Source organism: Monopterus albus, unplaced genomic scaffold (genome assembly GCF_001952655.1).
Source record: "Monopterus albus unplaced genomic scaffold, M_albus_1.0 scaffold135.1, whole genome shotgun sequence".
Lineage (NCBI taxonomy): Eukaryota > Metazoa > Chordata > Actinopteri > Synbranchiformes > Synbranchidae > Monopterus > Monopterus albus.
Window position 1 is genome coordinate 844,551 of NW_018128015.1, and position 23,426 is coordinate 867,976.

Genomic DNA, 23,426 nt, shown 5'->3' on the forward strand with positions numbered 1-23,426 from the left:
CTCATATGATGTGAAGGCGACCTGGAGAATGGGCCAATGAGATTTTAGAACTACACAAAGATGTTCCTGGACTACAATGCCTTCCTTTTCAAGTGAAATCACTCATATTTTTCTACAACTACTGAATTTACTTACATGCATTACTGAGATAGTTCCTACAAATATCAAATATTATATCATATATCACAACATCTTCCATTTAAGGATTATGGAGGCCACTGTGCTCTTAGGAACCTTAAGTGCAGCAGAAATTTTTTTGTAACCTTGGCCAGATCTGTGCCTTGCCACAATTCTGTCTCTGAGCTCTTCAGGCAGTTCCTTTGACCTCATGATTCTCATTTGCTCTGACATGCACTGTGAGCTGTAGGGTCTTATATAAACAGGTGTGTGGCTTTCCTAATCACGTCCAATCAGTATAATCAAACACAGCTGGACTCAAATGAAGATGTAGAACCATCTCAGGGATGATCAGAAGAAATGGACAGCACCTAAGTTAAATATAAGAGTGTCACAGCAAAGGGTCTGAATACTTATGACCATGTGATATTTCAGTTTTTCTTTTTTAACAAATCTGCAAAAATGTCAAAAATTCTGTGTTTTTCTGTCAATATGGGGTGCTGTGTGTACATTAATGAGGAAAAAAATGAACTTAAATGATTTTAGCATATGGCTGCAATATAACAAAGAGTGAAAAATTTAAGGGGGTCTGAATACTTTCCGTACCCACTGTACATGGCAGTATCGCCAAGTTTTAGCCCCAGTCTCCTGCATCATCCACTCCTTTTGAACACTGTTGCATGTAAAGCAATTTTAGTTCACTGGTTATCTGAAATGACCATTTGCTTTCTTTTATACAGTATTTTAGCTTCCCTGCCACTGTAGCTCCGTTTAAATGTTCTGTGCTGCCCCTGAGCCAAAACCAGGAATTCATGCCCTTTGTGAAGGAGCTATGTAAGTGCCCACATAACTATCATGCATATTCTGGTTTTGTCTGAAGAGAAGAAATGGCATGTCCTACATTCTTGGTTAACTTTTTTCATTTTGTCCCTCTCAGCTGAGGCGATGACCAGAAACAGTGTTTCTCACAAAGTGGACGACTCTTCCGGATCCATTGGGAGGCGTTACGCTCGGACAGACGAGATTGGAGTAGCATTTGGCATCACCATTGACTTTGACACAGTGAATAAGCAGCCTCACACAGCCACTCTGCGAGACCGAGACTCAATGAGGCAGATCAGGGCCGAGGTACAGCACACTTTCTATTATTTAGTTTCGTTTAAAACTTCTTTACTTCACATACACCTGTGTCTAAATCAGTCACTTTGTAGTAGCTCTTGTGTAGAAGGGTGTAAAAAGAAACAGTCCACTTATTTTCTGTATAGACGTGCATACAGTTCATAAAGTATTCCTCTGTGCCATAGCTCAGCAGCAGTTTTCTCAGATTTTCTGCCTGAATTCGCACGTCGTGACTAATGTACCATGAATTTTTTTTCCTGTCTTTATGACGCGCTCAGTTTGTGCCACAGGTGTCAAATGAAGTGGCACTACACAAAGCAGCCAGCATGTGTTGCCCTTAAGGCCATCACACTTTGAAAAGCCTATTTTGTGATGCTCTTACATCTCCAAACAGGATAATTCTGTTTTCATGAACATGTTCCCTGAAAAATTAATAGTCCTGGGTGAAGCACTTGACATTGTTTCAAAGAATCATTCATTACTCAGTGGAGCATTTAATTTTTAATTACACACCACATTTCACACAATCAAGCGAGACACTTCTTCTCTCCTCAGGTCAGTGATTTGCCTGCGATTGTTCGGGACTTGGCCAATGGCACGTTGACCTGGGCAGAAGTGGAGAGCAAGTACCCCATCTTCGAAGGACAGGAGACCAGCAAAAGGGACACTAATGAAGAGTAAAGCTGACTCACGTGTCAGTCACTCCATGAAAATCCACAAACTTTTTGCAAATGCATCACCAGGAAGAATATTGATACGCAATATATTGTGATAAGCTGTGGTGGTGCATCACTGCAGTCGCTTCTGATGCCATGTATTCATTATATAGAACAGTTGTGGAAAAGATAACTGCTCTTTCTTTGATGAGCAGCATTTCATTCATGTACGATCATGTATGTTTAAAAAAGGAGAAAATGTAAGCAGATTGTCAGTGGGACCTCTCATTCCAGTTTTCAGGCAGATTGGATTGAGATACTGTTTCAATAAAACCACCCAGCACTTACTGGATATGGCGGTACAACTAAGGTTTCTGTATTCTGTTTTCAAAGCTGAATAACATGCAACCACTGATATTCAGTGGTCCCTGTGAAAGCATCAATCACTACAGTTGAAAGGTGGAACCAACAGCCCCAGGTTGAGAAATCACCAACTACAATTCTGAAGCACTGGTCTGTGAAACATGTCATGAACGATTTAGTCCATTTCTTAGCCTGAATCATAGCATATATCAATTTACCTATGAAAGATGAAAATATAGCAGAAGTTTTTTAAATATAATGGGGGGGAAATGTTTATCTTAACCACGAGCTGGCACCAGATAGTTCATTGTTAATGGGGAGCCCCTGGTGTTTGAGTAAGACCTCCTCCAGCACCTATTGGCAGCATCCATCTATCAGTGTGTGCACATGGATGATGTAGATAATATTCTGATGAAACTTGATTTTGCTGTGGGAAACCTCCAGCATAGTAGGTGAGGAGAGGATTATATATGTACAGGTCTTCACCCTATGACTTTTAAAACCCATCACTCCTTCAGTGGTATAGCCCATTGCCAACATGGAAATTCTGATTTCTTGTCCAATGCCAAGGGTGTAGACAAAGGGCTACCACAACTACAGAAGCACCCGATCATCTTTAATAATCAGGTCCTTTAAATGTGTGTTATTACCTACTGTATATTGCAAAGAGCCCAGGCTTTAATACCTACATTGTTTCAGTATTGGTCAGATTATGGTTCACATTCCTACAAGCATTTGTGCTTAAATTACCAGACATCTATATAAAATGCATAATTATTCTGCATCATGTACACAATGCACAGCAGGGGGCGGAAAAGTCGGCGAGTGTCAGTAACTTATTTCTGGCCCTCTGCTCCCTAATGGGATGACTTGGCCATGTCCATTTTTTTAGTATATTACTTGTGTGGTGTAGAAGAGAATTATTTATGAAGAGATACTGTTTGCAAACCAATGATGTAAGATGATGTCATGGGGTAGGACTGGATAAGTCTGACTTCTTCCTACTCCATTCAAGCATGTACTAGGTATAAGCAAATTGATATTGGATTAGCATTTGTTGGATATGTGTAAAATTATGTGTGTTGATATATCAACTGTCTTTACATGCTTGAAAGAAGAAATAAATCAAATCAAATCAAATCATAAAAGCAGATGTCCTTTAAAGGGCAAAAAGTCACCTTATTACTGTATCTGTGTGGGAGTTGTACTGCTGAATTAGAATGAGGGTTACCCTGACTAGCTCGTCACAGAGGCTAGGCATAGAGATGTAAATGAAGAAAAAGACAGAGAGACAGTGAGACAGCAACTGTGTAAAGGTACCGTGTGGGAAAAGTGGAGAGGAGGGGTGAGAGAACAGGTGAGAGAGTGTGGAAAAGACAGTGTGGGATGGAGAAAGTGAGAGAGAGAGAGAGCTAAATGATCGGAGCTGTGCTCCCCTGTTGTATGCACCAGATGGTGTTCATTGATTATTCATTGCATGCAATGGATGTCACTGTCACCACACACAGCTCTGCTCCATTCTGTTCTGTGCCTCAGTGCACCTGGGGCAGAGATGGAAGTGGGGGCAGTTGTATAGGGCTGCATTAGGTAATATGTGATGTTGCAGGACTGGGTTTTGAAACTGTATCATCTGAGGATCTCTAAACATAATACAGGCGTATCTGCATGTGGGGATCCCAATTCCTGCATGTGTATTTGCAAAATGTATATACAGGGATCAGAGGGATTTGAACTGGACTGTGATATTGGTTAAAGATCAGTCACTGATCCATACTTATTGGTGTTCAGGCATCAGCGGGTACAAGTAGTAACCTGCACTGCTCTCCATATCTAATTTCATGTTGAATCATTGTGCATCATGTACCATAATTTTAGAATAAAGACCAATTTTGGTCATCATTTGGAGGGTGGATTTATAGAGATTTATCATTTGCACGCATCCCCAAATGCAAACAGACACACAACCACAGACAGCAAAGAGTTCCATCACCAACACTTTGTCAACTCTTTCTCATTGATCTTGGTCAAGCTGTTTCACTCTATCATTCTGTGATGGAATTCACAATTGCTCTGTCACTCCCAATTTGCATTCTTGATGACTGAGGCAGAGACAGCAAAATATAAAATGCGACAGGGAATCAACCACAGAGACAAGTAACACAATTATAATTCTCCAAGAGATGAGAAAGAGCAGCTTGACACATTTGTGCATGTGATGTAACCTTTAGAGTGCAGGGCAGAGACTGTACATGTGACTGAGGTGGAGAGGTGGAGAGCACAGAATTATGCATCGATGATACAAGCGGGGCAAACTGCTTGGAATTATTGATCTGGTTATGTAAAGCTGTTCTCGATGCTTCTGTCGAATCCTGAGGTGTCAGGTGAAATAGAGTAATCAGGCAACACTGACAGCACTCCTGCAAAGCAGCGGCTGAGTCAAACGGATGGGCACAGGATTGAATTAGATTCCAAACTGAAGATATTTGACATTAGCTAAAGATGCTACGTGAGCAGCTCCTTGTGGTATTAAAGTAATTGTGATATTGACATATTTTGGCGCGGTCCAGACGGTCACAAATCATTGAAGACATAAAAACTGCACTGCTGTAATGAGACTCTCCATGAGGAATCTGTTGAAGTCTCCTATCAGAAGCAGGTGGTGGTGTTTAAAACGTGTGCCTCTGTGACAAACTCTGAAGCAAAAGAGGAAGGGGGATTTTTCTTCATCACTGCTGCGCGTTCATTTCAGTCACCAACATCATTTTGATTTGGTCCCTTGGTTTCATTCCAGGTGAACAGTTGATACTTAATAATTCATTGTTCTGTCACAGCTTGTCCTCAAATAATCTGGGAGCAGGGATTAGAAACGCCTTTACTGAATCAAAACCCATGACTCACTCACTATTCACAGGCCGGTCTAGTGGCTCATATCACACTGAAGGCTAATGTAAAGTCACTGAAGAGCCTAATCTCAGTGCTCACAGATTTTGTTACAAAAGACTCATCTGAATGGCATACCTCGTCTGCTTATCCAAAAGAGAGAGAGCATTTAGGCTGGAGAAATAAATTTGATCAGTGGCATTATATCAGATCCAACACTAACAAGTACTGTAACAGACGCAAACTACAATTTCCCCAGCATGGAGACCATATATTATTGAAAATCAGTGTAGTGAATATGGCTTCCAAACAGGCTGGAGCTTGTTGCTCTTTGCTTCCCTGTGATGATTGGCCAATGTCCCTGATGAGAATACTGGCACGATTCAAACATGAACAAGAGTGTGAAATCTCCTGTGTACACAGATGGCATGCATTTTGTCACCACAGCTTGCTAGTAATACATACCCATACACAAATACACATGCATGTGGAAGTACACATGAGCACATACACCCATTAGTCTTGACCCTTGGCAAAAAACCATCCGTATTGTCTGGGCAAAATGCTGTATGTGCCACCGCAACATGTGGCCCGTTAAGTGTGAAAGAAAGAGTAGTTTATGCCTGGCGGAGCAGAGTTTGGTTAGTTACACACTAGAGTACCCAAGCAGATAGAAAGACACACACACACATACACACACACACACACTGCCCAAAGCCTTTTAACTGAGGTATAGAAATGGAGGGAGATATGAACAGCTCATTAGTTTTCAGCGAGCCCACAGGCAGTCAGGGGTTTAAAGGGTCATAGCAGACTTAACTTTTTTCTATGTCTGGGAGAATTGGATTAGAATAAAATCTCTCCTTTACAAAAGTATTCAGGTTCTTTGCTGTGCCTCTCTAAAATGTGGTCATATGGATCATGTTTGCTTTCATTTTCCTTTGAGGTGTGTGTAGAACTTGACTGGACTGTGGCAGATCGGACTGACTGGACGGCGCACAGCCATGTATAGACGGTCCCACAGTCAACACTGTATGTGAGAACATGAAGTTCAAGGAACTGTTGGTGTCTATATGTGGTATATGCAGCTGTGTATGTGCATGTATGCACCCTTGTGAGAGCAGTACATTAAAGAAAATGTAAATTTAAGAAGACATTTTGTTACAGAGTTGGTGTTTGCCTACAAGGATGCAACTGTGAATGCAACCAGTACACTGAGAATCGCAAAAGGGCAAAAGGGCAGTTGTGGCTCAGGAGGTAGAGTGGTCATTTCCCAATTAGAAGGTTTGTGGTTCGATTTCTAATCTCCCCAGTCCACATGTTGAAGCATCCTTGGGCAAGACACCAACCCTCTAGTTGCCCCTGGTGGCCTGACAGCGCCATCATCAGTAAGAAATTTCCCCACGGGGATGAATAAAGTTTAATAAATTAAATTAAAAGGAACATTTGAGTTGTTTTACTTTGCCTTTTTTATTGCACCACAATTAAAATGAATTGTCTTTATTACTGTTGTTTCTCTCTCTTAGTCCAATTCTTTATGGTTCTATTGATTTATCATTGGCTGTTATTCCATCTCACAATGGGCTTGTAAGAGTTTTAGTGCAGAGACTATTCCCAGCCACAGTGAAAACATGAAACCTAGGCTTTATTTCTGTTTGTTCTGCTAGATGAATCTGAATGGAAGTGTTTGCAATGGGAAAAGGAAATGGAAAAGGAGTGGACTTGAGAAACTGTCCATATGTGTCATCTTGCATTAAATTTGAAAGGGCTCAGAGTAATTGTTTGAGTGCAGGGCAGGTTCTACGCTGTGGAAATGTTATTACTACTTTGATTTTCTTCACAGTTAGGAATTGGTTTGGTTTTTATACCTTTAAATGAAACTTGACCTATTTGGTAGACTTCAGAACCTAAGTGAGAAACCAGAACAAGTGTATCTGAAACTTGTGTTTAAAAATGACAGAAAATAAATCAAGCTTCACTTGGTATTTGAGTAAGGAAACCTAAAAGCTTGGAACAGATTTGATACTGCAGTAGTATCATTGAAATTCTGCAATTCTAGTTTGGTCTGACCTTTTCCTTCTGAGTCAAATACTTGGCACCAACATCTAAATGCAGGTGGTGATCTGTAGTCATTACAACAGCTGCACCTTTGCATAGACCATTCACATTGCAGACACCTGATCCAAAGTCTGACTTTTTATTAATTAAAAACTCAGCCTAATCTGAGTCAGAGTTAATCAGTCAGGTAAAGCTCACAGTGGTCAGTATTTTTTGAGACAAAGGGGGTTAAGGTGATACAACTAATTCCACCTTTACAAACACACATTGACATTAGATCTTAGTAAAGTCAACAATGTATTCTGTAAAGATTCACCTCACTATGAGACTAGTTATGCACATATCAGGAGAATAATCAGTGCAGGTTGAACATCTGTATGAATATGATTGGTTGTTACTAGTCGGCTTATGAACAACCCAATGATGGTGAATGCAGCAGTTGATGCCAATTAATCAGGAAATGCGAGCACAACTTTAGTGAAGTCTCCTTGAACTAATGCTCTGCTGCATGTAATAGTGCTGGGAGAGTGTGCTTACAATCACTGTTCCTCATGACAACTTTGTGCAGCAAAATAAAGTCACTGCAGTGCAATGCAACATTTTCACAAGCCCCTTGTTTACACATTCACACCAAAGCTTTTTATCAGTGATAAGTGGTTTTATCCTCAGCAAGGTCAAACCAACCTCTCGCTGTGTCTGTCCTTTCCTCCCAGAACTGCTGCTGCAGTAGTCGTGGCACTTAGAGGGTAAAGTATGCACAAGGTAATTAGCCTTGTGCACCTGTTTAAATTTGAAGCAAACAAGACACTGGTGGAGCAATAAACAGAGCACACCAATGTGCAAAATGATGAAATGAAATGCAAGTGTCAGGTTTACGGGCGAATGCGAGTGAGTTGATAGGGTGTGGGGGAGATGGAACTAGAGGCAGTGCTGCTTGTCTCTTGATGCGCCAGTCACCACTTAAAGATGCAAATATATTCAGATTTTGACTGACAGCTCATCGTGTCACACACTGCGAGACCTTCCACCTAACATGTTTCTCTTTCTGTCTCTCTCTCTCTCGCTGCGTTTTTTTTTCTCTGTGTGTCTGTCTCCCAAATCCAATTTCTAACTCTTCCTGGGGAGCAAAGCAGCTTGTGTTGGCCAAGCACTCTGAGTGAAAATAGAAGCAATCATTTATTCATCGATTGAAACATCAGACGACTAAAAGGCAGTGAGGGAGTGGGAGCAACAAAGAAAAATAGACTGGCTGAAGGATGAGGGAGAAGAAGATGGGTGGGGGTGTGGGGAGGTTAAATGGAGTAGAGATCAAAGAAGGAGAGAAAATTGTTGAGTGAGCAAGAAGTGGAGAGGTTTGCCTTAATAAGAAGAAATCACACCATGCAAATAAAAGAAATGACAAGTGATAGAAGAGAAAAACAAACGGGGCTCATACAGGTGCTAACACGAAGTGACACATAAAATAGAAATGTTTAGCAACTACCAAAATATAAAAGTATTTGATATCAAGGTAACAGTGGCAAATAGTGAAGCTTAAACCTGTAAAGTGTATGAGTTCTGATGTTTTATGTATATTTCAAACAAGCCTAAGTAACATACATGGACAGTGGACACTGTGGCCCAAGCTAAAGGTACTAACATTAGTTCAAACCAGCCAGTTTAAGCTACTGGTTGGAAGAGAGCAAACAAGGCTGTAACAGCAGCAAAACCCCTGAGTATTTTAAAATGAGCAAAACTGCATTTTATTGATTAGGAATTTGACTTTTCAACTTTTTTCTTCACTCAATTACACAAATAGGTAGCCTCGCTTTAAGACCTCTGAACATGTGACAGGATGTGCAAATGATAAATAACATTTCCCCACAACTCAACAAAAGAACAGAGTGACAGCTCTGTGTGTTGTTAATGAAGGATAACCCAAAAGGCAGGAAGGTAATGTATTAGTTATCTCCATATAAACAGTGTGCTGTCACACTGCAGCTTGTAGCTTCTTAAGGCAACAATCAGAGCGTCAGATTTCTCTGTTTTATTGACACGAATCATTAACTTCCTCATCACACATACAACACGTCCAGCAAAGCACAAAAAGAGCGGAAAGCTTTTGTCCTCAACAAGGGTATACATTTAAACAGCATTTTCCTTCACTAGCAGTGGGTAGCAGTGGGGGGTACATGACATAAGATAGGATTATCCTCTAAAAACCTTCTCCCTACTACAGGCGCATGATGTGAATTGAAGATAGAGGAGGACCAGGTTTCCAGAATACAATACTTGGTACATTCTGTTATTTGCTTTTTTCTTCAGAGAGATGTGAGCTAGATAAATTTCTCCCACGCCGTCCAAATAAACAAATACAGAGAGGTGTAACCAGTGCCAACAAGAACATTTGAAAAATAAAAATGTTCGCAAAGAAATAGAAATAAACAAAACAAGAACTAAATAGAGAGAAGCAGAAAAAAAGAAACTATTTTTGCTAATCCTCAAATCCCAAAGGTATTCAAACAGGTTTTCCCCTCACACCCCCCTCCCTCATTTTTTTTTTATGGTATCATACAGCGAAAGACATTCAAAGGCGCAGACCCGAGTGGCAGAAAACACTCATGCAAAGAAAGCCTTTTTCACACATAGTCACTAACACAGGAAAATCATCTCAAACAACAGCGCTGTCAACAGTCAGTGCCTTCAGGTCTTTTAGTGGATGTTGCTATTGTTGTTTGCTGTTTCTCTACAGACTTTTGATTTGCTACTGTACTTGATAAAAATGATATGACAGACTGCACCCATGAGGCGCGTTAAGTCTTCTGACTAGACTGACCTCCCACTCCTCTGTCATGTCTATGGGACCTGGGGATCCAACAGTTTGTTACCAACAGTCTTTGTTTCAGGACCCCCAGAACCAAAAGAAAAAGTTCAGCTGGGAGGATTTCTGCAGAAGAACTGGAGCCACAGGAATGAGCTTAAGTTGATATTCCATTATATAAAAAAAAGGCGTGATGTTATTTTTTTGGCATCTGATCTTATTCTTCTACATCTGATATAGTATAGTCTACTTTTACAATCATTTCCTGAAACAAAGAGTTTCATTCCAAAATAAAAGATCTCTAACAAAATGATGGCAGCTATTAAAATAAAGTCTACTATGAGTAACTATCGACATTAGAAGTCATATTAACCTTTATTTACAAAACAGTTCTGTTTTTGAGGATCATCTGTGACTTTGAGATATTAACTGATAAATCTTTTTTTTTTCTATAACAAATACATTTTGGAATGAAACCCTTTGATTTTTTTTTTTTATTTTCTCCCCATGTATATGCACATTCAATCCACTTTGCATTCACTGATGCAGTCTCTCAGTTATTGGATATTATAACTAGAATAGTCTTGCAATAGTTTTTTGCTTTTTCACATATATTGTATATAGGGAGACCTCTACACAGACAATATGTATTGTTTGATGGTAGGTAATCCATTTTCCATTGTTACAGTTCTTCAGAGCGGATAACGTGGAACAGTGTGACATTGTAGAGGACCTGGTGGCCGTTGTTCCAAGCATAGAGAGCGCGGTCACGTGGGTTGTAGTCCAGCATGGAGATGTGTGAGTACTTATTCTGGAAGGCAATGTCAATGTACTCATAGGTAGAGGAGTTAGTGGAGTAGGCGTAGTAGACCTTGGTGCCTCCTGAGTAGCCGTTGGTCACATAGAGCGTACCACAGATCATAAAAGACTCGCCGGCACTCCTTTTGGGGTGGTTGGTGGTCCAGCTCTTGATGATCTGCAGCGTGTTGGGGTTCAGCTTGCTGATGACAATGTTGCCAGCATTCTGGTTGGTGGCATAGACAGCCCACAGGCCTCCCTCGTCCACCATCAGGTCAATGTCGGAATGACCACCCCAGGCGTAGTGATACATGTTATTGAAGCCAGCATAGTCGAGCTGCCGGGACTTGCTGATGGAAGAGGTGCGGAAGTCGAATTTGATGATGACGTGGCTCTGGAATTTGTTGAAGTAGATGGAGCCATTGTAGACTACCTGACCTGTTCCTGACCACGGGTGGGGCAGCCGGTGAGACGTGAAGTTGTCTGATGTCATGAAGTCCTGCAATGATTTATACTCCCGCACAAAGCGGTTGTTATGGTAACCATCCATATACCAGACCTAAGCATCATGACAAGAGAGAGGGAGAATCAGAATCAAATGTGGCAGTACTGGAGACCCCTGTCACCATCATTCCTGAGTGTGCCTTTGTGAATACCAGAGTCTGGTATGCAGATCACACACAGAATAAATTAAATCACAGCAACAAGCATCCCAATTACATTAACACCGAGACTTCCTCAAGGAGCAGACGAAGCTGAGATTCGGCATCTTCTGAATGCAAACAGTGAGGACGGCAGCCGCAGGGTGGCATGAACCGGCCCCGCAGGGATAATTCCCATCACTCCAGATAAAAGGCCTGTCTCAGCTGCTTCGAGCCAGCTACCTGCTGGCCCCTGCGGTGGTGGGCAGAGAGCTCTCATTCCAGAGCTGCTGGAGGCTCAAACACTTCCTCACTCACAGTGAGACTGAGACACCTGAAGTTCTTCCCCTACCTGCTTCCATGTGCTGCTCTGATTGACTTAAAAAAAGATTTGCATCAAGGAAGCGAGTCCCCCCCACCCACCACCACAACCACAAAAAAAAAAGGAAGTCAAGAGATGATGAAAGGCAGACGTGGAGCAGGCCTGTGTGCTCCTCTCTATTACACTCAATCTTTGTTTTCTGCTCTTTGATAATGCAGCACATCTTTCATGTGTTCTTTTCAAAATGTATTTGTTTCAACAAAAATGTTTCCTTTACTAAATATACTCTCAGTCAGCAGAAAGCTTCACCCTTGTTGCAGACGAATTTATACACATCTTGTTAAGACAGGCAGCCTTCAGGAAGCAGACTGGAACTGTACGCACCCTACTCCATGTTTCTGGTTCTTCTCTAGCTTTTATCAAGCTTTTATTCCTCCCATGTGACATTGAAAGTGATCTCTTGTTCTCTAGGCTGCTTCCTATTAAAGCCACAAACATTTATCCCTGCCATTTCATTTTAATGTGTTTCAGTAATGAAAGCTGACCCTTCCATTTGGCCAACAAGCCACCTGTTCCGCAAGGGGAAATCAAATGCAACCAAATGATTACAGGACAGTGACCCATTAACACAGACTGTTATTATGTTTCCCAGGGTTTAGGTGAAGGTTATCATTAACTTTAAAATAAGGCAAACTATTTGTGCGCCTGTCTCTTGAACAATAAGACAAGGGAGGGATTGTTTTCTCTGCTAATTTGTGCATCAAATATTAGTATGCTATGGATAGAGGAATATTTTATGTGACAATTTTTATATTATTATCACTGATATTATCATTATAACTGCACATATGTTAGGAGATGTTTCCCGTCTTTACTGTGTGAGTGTGTGCAGCAACACATACCCGTGTATCTCCTTCAGGTGCAAGAGGGTCAGTCATCCAGGAGCCAAACCTGGATCCAGACGTCTTGATGGTGATGGGATCACTGATGCCTGTCAGTTTGCCGCATGCTGAAAGGAAAGAAATGACATACAAACATCTAGGACAACACCCATTTGGATTGCAGACTTCAAAATCTATTACAGAGGTTTCACTTTTATTTACTTTAAATCCACAGGAGTTTGCCTGGAGGATGAGGGAGGAGGTTGTTGCCTCCCTGTGGAAGGCACTGTCAGTAAACTCATAGGTAGAGGAGTTGGTGGAGTAGCTTGTTGTTATGTCTTTGCCTTTCTCCTTTCATGATGCACTGTACAGGAGGTGCTTGTTATTCAATTCACACATGCTAATGCCTGTTTTACTCTGTGTGCGAAAGTGAGACGAAAAGGGAATAGGAAAAGAAGAACGTCCTTGTATTCGGCTCCCGTGTGCTGCTTGTAAGCTGCTGCACTGTTAATTAGTGTTGACTGAGGTGTTAATATGAATTTGATAAAACTAACACTGGGTCTGTGTTTCTCATGACCGAGAGCTGGACAGACCAATGTACCCTTTCTAATGAACACAGACAGAAATGATAGACATGATTTTACCAGATAAATACTCTGCGGTACATCCATTCATTTGGCCTGTTTTTAGAGAATGTTTCAACACAGCAAAGGTCTTTCAAACACTTTGGTGGGTTAATTTTATCCCATGAATGTAATGACTCGTTCTGATATGCTAATTTAAAGAGTGGGACTGTGGTGACGACTCATTTGAGGTTTTCATTGACATTTTTCTCTGTGGAGCCCTGCATTCACTAACCCTTCTCTGTAACATTCTTTATCCCTCCTTCTTTATCATCTCTCTTGCTATTAATTATTGTGAAATGATATTTGAGATTGAAGATTTAATTTGTTTCCTCTCATTTTCTCATCTTGTCATATTTCTTCTACGTACGTAATGAAACTGGTTTTGTATATGTGGTGAATTGTTTGTGTGTCTCTGTGCACAACATATGTCCTGACTGTGATTCTGTGTGGGCATCACACCTCAGCGGTGGCTGAGAGGCAAACACATGGTCATGTGAGCAGCATCTACTCTTTGTAGTGGGGGCTGAGTCCCTTACGTAACCCTCAGTGGGATTAGAGTCTGCTGGCCATTTATTTATTTATTTATTTCCTCTAATCATCCCTCCATCTCTAGATAACGCTACTATTACAGGCTGCTGGGAAGCCTACTGATGGAGATGCACAGAGGGTCTAACCCCCATTTGGCCTAAATTCACTTCTGCCTAAGCAGAAGGCAGAGCAAATGGAAAACCTATTGGAGCTGGAGTGTATTTTAACAAAAGCACGAACGGCTTTAACCTCCAAATATGAGGCTTTAGATGTAGAATGAACGATCAATTCCAGAGAAGGAGGAATATTTGTTTTCAAAGGATCATTCTGATTTAACTGGTGAAAATCCAATAGTGAAACATAAATGATCCAACAATCAGGCAGCTAAAGACCTGGGATTTCTTCTACCGGTACTTTATTCTGAGGTAAAGGCAAATGTGAGCACAGCCAAAATATTCATAGTAGGGCTCCAACTAACAATTAGTTTCATTTCCAATTCGATTGTCATTTATAAAACATCACAAAACACAATAAAACACCTGCTACAATTTCCCTCAGTGCATAACGCTGTCTTCAGATATTCTCTTTGTGCCTATTTATTACAGCCCTGTGAAAGACTGGCGACCTGTCCAGGGTGGACCCTGCCTCTCGCCCAGTGTCAGCTGGGATAGACTCCAGCCCAATTTGAGGGGGTCGCCTCCTAACCAGAAAATTAGTGGAGTGTTTCCCGGCTTGTCCGGTCCACGTGTCGAGGTGTCCTAGAACAAGACACTGAACCCCCAGTGGCTCCTGGTGATGTCATCGGTGTGTGAATGTGTGACTGCTTGGGAGTGGAAATGGCCAAATAGTGTGAAAGCGCTTTGAATGTGCTGCAATGCATAGAAAAGCGCTACACAAGTATAAGACCATATTCATTAACGCTAGTTTTAGCTTGTTTAGTCATAAATGTTTAAGATTTTCTGCTGCTCCTGCAATGGTGGCAGAGGACTTTACATGCTGGCATGACCCATCCATCCATTAGTATTTCAGTGTGAAGGGCCTGGATTTGCCCGCAGCTCTCGGTGCCTCCACATTGCAGGGGCATGACACAGGGTGATGTGTTTATTTGATTATTGCCTCGCAAGCTGGCATGTCCTCTTGATCGATGGCCATTGTGTCCCAGCAGCTGCAGGGCTGTTAGTCTCTCCAGTACAAAACAGCTTGAAGGACAGCTCTGTGCGACCCTATTTACTCTCTTTCACTTTCCCTGCTCTCCTTCACTTTATCACTCTTTCTCCTTTCCCTTACCACCTCCTATCAATTCCTCCTGTCACTCTATCTATTATTCAGAACTCAAATATCCTCTTGCCCTCCCTGTTTTCTTCTGTATTTCCCTGTTTATGGAAATACTGCTAGTGACCTACACAAGATTAATCTAAATAATAGGAGTGTACTGGAACATACTCATGTGCACTATGCACGAGAGCCTCGCGCAATCGTGTAGAGATGAAAGGAGCAGCCGCCCTCTGTTCTGCCTGAGCCAGTCCCTCGCTGGGTGACCTCACCTTTATCTCGTCAGATCTCACACACCCACGCTGGAGTAACTCCTGCAGTTCCCTGCTCTCCTATCTTTGACAGCCTGACCACAGATGTGAGGACTGCCTTGTGCACTGAACTGAGATAGAAGACATGGACTCCTGCTCCAGTGTGGTAGGCAGTAATAGGTAGCCAGTAAAAAAAACAAAAAAAAATCATGAGGGAAAACAGTGACAGGAGAAGTGTCTGGGGAGCTGAGATTAAGTGTCTACTCTTTGTACGCCATATATTTAATTTGAACACAATCACTCTGTCTTTAACAGCTTTCCAAAAAAGAACAGTTGGCAGTATAAATAAAAGCTTTTCCTAAGTTCTTTCTGTCATCTCACACAGTGAATAATTTGAAACAAGGACACAATATACCCGTGATGTGCGGCATGTAAGTGTCTCTGCTCTTGTAATGCATCTTAGTCACTGTGGTGTGGGTGTGCATGTATTAGCACTGTGGGCTGTGACAGGGGTGTGAAGATACTGAGGCAGGGGCTCAAAGCAAATATAAGAACTTCCAAGCTGAGGATGCAGGCCAGTCAGTACTGTAGCTCTCTTCCTTTCTATAATATTCATTGGTGTGTGTTTGTATGTGCACCTGGAAACCATGAAAAACATCTCATCTAACATCGAATCGTGTGTTTTAATAGCCCATGTACTTCAGTCAGGTTTTTAGGACACTACTACCATAGATTTATGCAGCACTCTCCATCAAGATGAAATGTCGAAACATATGAACAATTAAAAGACAGGCCTTGTAGGACTGTTTTCTTAGAACAAAGAAAAGTAGCACCTACTTAAATTTGACAACCTGGAAACTGTTTGGATTTTTGACTGATTGATAACTTGGTGTTCACCAACAGTTTCAGCACTAGGCTCTTGTTTCTTTGCAGGAAGAATGTAGAAGAAGATTTTGAAGCTACCACGATGCAACTCCAGCTCTGCGAGTACATACGAAGCCTTCTCATGGACTCTATTATTGGTTTACCTTGACAACACACCAACAGCAGAGTATGAAACAGTGTAAATGGCAATGGAGTCATTTAGCATCGCATCCATGATGTTCCTGTGATGTTCTCTGTCATGTGAATATACCTGAGGATCTCTTTCTGGCAAGTCACAGCAAAGTGTATGTCAGTATTGGTGCATGCACTTGTTTAGAGCAAAGTGTGTGCCAACAACTTTCTGTGCCTACCTAATTTTTGCATGCATGCTCGAAGTCTCTCCTCAAGATTTGACACTCTGTTGTGGAGCTCCTCGTAGTCATAGGCCCCCATCTCCTCCTGAAGTTCGTTTAGAACTGACGTCAGATTCTGGACCTCCTCCTTAAACTGCAATACCAATTTGGCATCGGCTTTGTACTCCTCCAACACTGGTATCAATGGTCTAAGCTCCTCCATTTTCGCCTTTATGGCCTGAAAGGATTAGAATAAGCTCGGTTGAGTGTCATGCGTGACAAAAGGAGACCTGCTGTCCATAAAACAAAAGAAAAGAAAAAAAACCACCTATCTGAACCTGACTACTCTATCACTATCCTGTCTCTTCACTGACATGACGATCCCCTGTTTGTGTCCATGTTGAGTGCTTGTGTATGAACAGCTGTGTGTTGTCTGTGCAGGTGTGTGTCTGAGCAAACAAACCCGGAAAATATTCTCCACCCGCTGGATGAGCAGAGCAGGTGGCTCCGTCCCTGCAGTGACCAGCCATTAAAAAGCAAGCCCTCGGTACACCGACAACAATTGGGAAAGCTCTTTATTGGTCATCATTGTTTAAAATGCAACAGTTGTATTAAGGGTTACATGCTTTTACATGTCACACACAACAAAGTGTCTCGAATTTCATGTCTATAGCTTTACGTATAGATGTGTTGAGTAACCAAATATGCATAGACAAAAGCCAAAGGAAATTAAAATAAATAACAGCAATAATAGTAATAATAAATGTATTTATGTTTGAAAAAAGCTTTTAGATGGAAATCTTTGACAGCAGTAACATGCAGGAAGAGATCAGTGGTGGGTTGGCTTAGGAGAGGGGTTTCTTAGTCTTAATGGTGCTAAAGGTAAATTAACTGTTTGATGCCCAAAAGCTCTCAGTACTGTGGCCCAGTTCAAGGGAATCTGGAATTGACCTGCCTCTTCTTCCCTGTGGCTCTCTTTACAAGTCTTAAAGTTAGCCCTGCAAGCAAGAAAATGACAAACTGTTGACAGGAGCTAGAGCTTGCTAACCTATCTAACAGACACACAAATAAATGCACAGACACACACTTAGTACATACACTTAGACATGTTACAAAATATTGCACGCATGCATTGAATGTGGCATGAGATTTGTGGGCATGCATCGACAACAGGAGCACAGAAATGTACTGGACCAGGTGAGATGATATAAACACTAAAGCTGCTTTTGATTCAGACTCAAACTATGCATTTGTATGAGTGAATGCAAAAAGAAGAAAAAACTGGGTATTGGACATTCAATACTTTTAGGTGCCATTAAAATTGTACTTAAAGCTTTCAACAAAAGTTTGGTAAAATTCATAATCTTGTTCACTTATTCTTTGATAAAACACTGTGCCAAAGGTTTTATTTCACTTGTGTTTAAATGGGAACATTGTCTTCTTTTGTGAAATGTAGATCTGACATTATTAATAGTTTAGTGGACTGACAGAAAAGCGCCTGTCAACTGTTTTTATAGATAATCACATAATTTAAAGTCATTTTTCAAGGGTCTAAGGACAGAGGGCGTAGTATGCTGTGCAGCTTGTAAACCTCCTTGAGGAAAATGTGTGAGTTGTGATGTGGGGCTATAAAATAAAAAATAAATAAAAACTGACTTGACTTCAAGCAAAAATGCCAAAAACATCCCCAGTTCCAGCTTCTCAATTTAATTTGGCCAGATTAAACTAGAAATTTAATGATGTCACCTTGGGCTCTTTCACTATTTGACATTTTATAGGCCAGTAAAACCTCTAGGAAAAACTCCCTGGAGGGTTTAGTGATTAATAAGAATTTGTATCCCATGTGCAGCGATCCTGGTGTGTAACATTTCATCATTATGTGGTCATTGTGACAATCATTAAATCTCTTTCTTTCCAAGTTAATTTAGAATTCCACCACATAGCTTTATAAAATGAGTAGATATGAAATAAGACTGAATTCTTGCAGCTGAGCTCATTTAACCTCTTTTATTATGTATGCATAATGGATTTTGCGGTATGAGGTATGGTGGTTTAGGCAGATATAGACCACCACACAAACAAAATGTGTAAAGCTGCATTAAAGTCTAATGGGCTACAGAGCAGCAATGATATCATGGTAGCTTTATCAATGGCTTGAGAATGGGCTCTGTACCTTATATTGCTTGGCGATGTTCTGCTTGTGGTTCTCCTCCACCTGTCTGAACTTGGTCTCCAGACCACGGAGCTGGACCTCCATCTTCTCCACATACTGCAGGTCCCTCTGGGTTCGCTGGTCCAGCACTTGGATGGACTGAGTCATGTTTTGGACCTGGGGTGCCATGTGAACACAGTAATTAAATCAATCTTACTTCTCATGCTGTAACTGGAGCAATGAGTATGAGATGCCGAAAAAATGAAACAGACTTTCAATATGTTGTTTTGGCTTGGCACTCTTCTTGCAGCGATTCACAAACTCTGACATCAGGCCAACTAGTCAGGGGCCTCAGACACATGGTGCAAGAATACATACTGTTACGACATTTGGTTTCTCCAAAACTGTTTTGGTCCAGAAACTCCAGAAACCTGGCTCATCCTCCATGTATTTAATAGGAATCTGTTGGTGTGTGTATTTTTTTTGGCAACTTATGTGAATCAGCTAGATAGTCTGCATTATTTGCAAGCTATGTCCAGCCTTAAGTGAAAAGGATTTTTCAGAAATGTGCTTAAATGCTCCTTCTGTGTAAATGGGGCAGTCGTATCTTGACATCTATGGGAATTGAGCTGGGTTGCATCATTAGATGTGTTGCTTCAGATGTGTGCAGTGCAATAGCAACTCAAAGAGTCAGTAGCTGTCTCCCATGATTCCTGTTAGGTTTCGAGGGAGCTCATTAGAGCATGATTCCTGTTCTGGTCCAATGGGGAAAAAGGTGAAATCCACAAACATGGACATGTCTATTTATATGTATGTGCATGCATGGTTTTGCCTTTGCGTGTGAAGAAGATAAAATACATAATGGTGGTTGTATGATGTTAATTGTTGGGGTCATGTGCTGCTAAGGACTTCAGTGGTAATTACCTTCTCTAACAGCTGCCTCAGTTGCTTGGTGCGGGCATCCCGTGAGCACATGGACTGCTGGGGCGCCACCACAGTGCAGACACACCTTCCCTCACTATCCTGGGCTGAACTGTACACCTGCCACGATTCCTCTGGGTTTGCTGGCAAAACCTGAGGACAAAGGATGGTGAATGGTGAGAAAGGGCAATGCAAGAGGAGAGGGGCGTAAAGCACGAGAGGACAACAAAAACAGCTCAGACAGAGACAGAAAATGAGAAAAGATCGACACTTTGCTGCAAAAACAAATCCTCATGTTTATCTATGACGTCTTAAAGGTCACTAAGACATGACCTGTAGTAAGAGGACATTTCACTGCTACTTGCCCTCAGAGTGTACAGTGCCCACTTGGTGCACTGCATTTATCACCACCTGGATACCACAAACCACCAGGCTCCACCCGTTATGCACCATCACACCATATATATGAAAGCCACACAAAGAAAAGAGGCAGCCGATCAAAAAAAAATGAAGCTCCTCCTATTATGGGCGTGTGTGTGAAAGCGCTGAGTGTTAAGTGTGACATATACAACGTCAGAAAGGGTTTTTTTGGTGAATGAATGACTGAAAAAAAATGTTCATCACATCATCAGCAATGAAACACATTAGAAAGACCTATTGGCTGATTCAATTAGTGAGAAGGACTTGACTTCACAACATGCATGAGGCACAATTGCAGTGACTGTCAGTCAGCTGCACTGTATTCTACTAAAGAATGTGCTGACAACAAAGAAAATCACTATCAAGCACCTGTCTTGCTCTCTCAGTGTATCAGGTCACTGGTCAGACAGTAGGCTACTATTACACTGCTATGAGATTAAAAAATTAGATAAAATCTCAAGTCCTACTATGTAAAAATATAGTGCATTCAGGAAAACAGCAGTTCACTGCATCCTCTGCTATTACTGTTATTGAATTGCCTTCAACATCCACTGTTCTATATTTTAGTACTAACCTCCACTTGACAGAGCGCTCACAAAATGATCCCGGCACGGAAACAGTTGCAAATCCGCCAGGAATCTGACGGAGAAACAAAGAAACGCTTCATCCTGACTCTATAGAAGCACCTTGGCTTTGAGCGCCTGTCTCATTCACACGGACTGAGAGGGAGGATGAAGAATCCAGTTGTTTTCTACGGTAAAAATAACACTGCTTTGAAATTTCCCTGATTTCTTAATCATCTCACTGCCAGAAAAATAACCACGAGACTTTCCACTTAGTGCAGGCTATTTGTCAGCAGAGACCCAGTGGCAGCTGGAGCAACATCAGACACTAGAGGATGATATGCATGATGTCTGATTTATTTCAATTTTGACTTTTGTATGAGCCCTGCAGGCGCACGACGGATTTCTCCTCTTAATTATAAACCAAAAGCGCACAGTTGTTGCCTACACAATGAGTTGCATCAGTTAGGCATTCATTCAGTAGAAAGCAAACCAGTCGCGAGAAATATGCCAAACTTGTGCACTTACTCCCGTGCTCCGGTCCGGGTACCCTCCCTGTGCCGCTGTGAGCTTGGTAGTATTGAGCCCCACCAGAGAGGGGAGGGTCTGCGACATCCAGTTGGTAATCATCGCCATGGTGCTGAGCACGACGCCGATCTTCAGCAAAGGCACTGACATCTTTGCACTCTGCTTGGACTTTATTTAAGCCGTTTTCATTCTACAGACTCCGGTGAGAAACAAGGAAGGCGAGGCATGTTGCCCAGAGCAGTTTGCTGTTTCACCCGGGACTCCGGCTCGGCTGGTCTCTTCTTGGACATCTCCAACGAAGTGCTGGCGGCGAACGAGTCGGACGCGATGGAGACGTTAACGACGGGAAGGTCGGGACGGTGATAAAACTGCAACACTTGATCCAGTGGAAGATAAAAATGTGGAACAAAACCGACAACGGCTATAGGAAACGTCCTCTGGATAGTTCCTCTGTCTGCGCTGTCCCGCACACTGCTGCCTCTCCGGTTCACCGTTACTATTTCGTTCACGCCCGATGGTCCGCCTCTTGTCTTGATGCGCTCTGTGATTAAGTGCCACTGACTAAACACACAGGCTGCTCCAAATGGATGAGAGAAGGAAGGAGGAGGTACTACGGATCTATCTATATCACCAGACGCAATGATGTCAGCCAGGTTGGAGTCCGTTCATGGCGATATCTGGGATTGCGCCTCTGAGTGTCCCCAGAGGGAATGACAATGGGCCGAGCGGCTGAGGTCGGCCGACAGTGATGCCCAGCTCTTATTTATGGTGAACAGTGACATTTATTTCTCCAGTGCCCCTAAAGGAGAGGTCGCTTTCTGCCATAGAGACGAAACTCCTCGAATCACGCAAATTAAAACGAGACTTTAACTAAGACAGCCAGTGCAACGGGGGACAGTCAAAATGTCAAAATACATATGAGCACTAATGCAAAATGTCGCACTGCAATGACAGGGGGGGTGCTGGGACGCAAGAATATGTTTTATTTATGGGTCAGTGCCTCCGACTCCAAGTGGGAATGAGCTTGGCTGATTCGTTTGACTCTGGCGCCATCGTGTAGCTGAATTTGGCCTTGCTGGAATCAAAGGCAAGAGCTTTTATAACGCAAGGAATAGGCAGAATATACACAAACATGTTATTTATATATATAAACACAATTAAAAAGAGATAGCTTTAATTCTGAGTGACTTTTCAGTAGGCATGTATGCATTTTAGGACTGAATATTTTAAAAGAATAAATAATTAAATTCAGCTAATGACTCATTTGTACAGGGCCTAAGTCCACTCAACAGCCATAGAGGTGAGAGCTTGCAGCAGCAATGGCTCCACAGATTACTGTGAAGTATCAACAGGGGTCAGCTCATCACTGTGCACGGCTGTCCTGTGCAGTATTGTCTTGTATAATATGGTGCAATTCTGTGCAGTGCAGCTCTCGCTAAAGATAGTTTTCAAAGCTTCACAGGCAAAACAAATGATCACTTCTAATATTATATGCTGAGTATTTACAGCAATACACCAGTATCGGGAGGGGCGCCACAGGTGCGCTGCTGAAGAATGACTGACTCAGTGACAAAGTCAGTTAGTCATCAGGCTGGCAGTCAACTGATCAGTCAAGAGTGATTTATAAAGACATTTCAAGGATTGAAAACATGAGCCTACATAATTTTCTACAAGTTATGCAGTCTGCTATAATAGCCCTGCACAAATAAGACTGTGTCAGAGAGGTCTTGATCAAATTATTCTGTGAGAATGTGACTTGTACGCTTGTTGTTTTGCTGTACGTGTATGTCTTCAGGGCTACATTTCTGCAGTATGTGACACAAATTACAATTTACAGAGTAGGTGAAATGTGTAGAGGCACCTGGAGGGACACGCGAGCATGTACATCTTACAACATATACATATATATATGCTTAAAAACTAGAAATGACCTATAAATATCCAGAAAACAAAACATTAACATTTCATAAAAGCAGTAACCGTAGATGGGAAATAGTACAGTATTGTATTAGAGTGAAAAGGTGTTTAGATACTATGTAAACAGTAGGGTAACCATACTGACACCTTCAGTACAGCGCTTATGAATTAGCAAAAAATCCCATTTCCACCCTGCGACTGCACCACAAAATGCCCTGTATCTCACTTCTGCTCGCTTTCTCCCTCTCTCCCCCTCTTGCTTCGTTGCTCAACCAACTATACTGAATAATAAATAGCTTCAACCCCAGCTGCCAATCACACCACACATACTCCAACTCAATCTCAGTTTCTCACATAAAACTGAATTGATTTTTTTTTGGGGGGGGGGGGGGCCAT

The 23,426-nt window shown here is 41.8% G+C and overlaps 2 protein-coding genes across 3 annotated transcripts in view; one reads left to right on the forward strand and one right to left on the reverse strand.

Moving 5' to 3' along the window:
* Positions 1 to 829: 829 nt before the first annotated feature.
* Positions 830 to 2,257, forward strand: LOC109967789 (glycine--tRNA ligase-like). Its single transcript, XM_020613613.1, has 3 exons — positions 830 to 951; positions 1,055 to 1,245; positions 1,792 to 2,257. The coding sequence occupies exons 1-3, from the start codon at positions 930 to 932 to the stop codon at positions 1,915 to 1,917; spliced, it is 339 nt and encodes a 112-aa protein (XP_020469269.1). The 5' UTR covers positions 830 to 929; the 3' UTR covers positions 1,918 to 2,257.
* A 6,654-nt stretch (positions 2,258 to 8,911) lies between these two features.
* Positions 8,912 to 23,426, reverse strand: part of LOC109967776 (noelin) — a 17,235-nt gene continuing 2,720 nt past the window's right edge. Inside the window, exons 1-6 of one of the 2 annotated variants that reach the window (XM_020613589.1) lie at positions 21,114 to 21,887; positions 19,606 to 19,755; positions 18,703 to 18,858; positions 16,548 to 16,767; positions 12,657 to 12,763; positions 8,912 to 11,350 (exon numbers count right to left, since the gene is read on the reverse strand). In XM_020613589.1, the coding sequence (XP_020469245.1) occupies positions 10,676 to 11,350; positions 12,657 to 12,763; positions 16,548 to 16,767; positions 18,703 to 18,858; positions 19,606 to 19,755; positions 21,114 to 21,263 (1,458 nt within the window). In that variant the 5' untranslated portion in view covers positions 21,264 to 21,887 and the 3' untranslated portion in view covers positions 8,912 to 10,675. Of the gene's footprint in view, positions 11,351 to 12,656; positions 12,764 to 16,547; positions 16,768 to 18,702; positions 18,859 to 19,605; positions 19,756 to 21,113; positions 21,888 to 23,426 lie in introns of those variants that run through there. The other variant, XM_020613590.1, reaches the window with a different exon arrangement.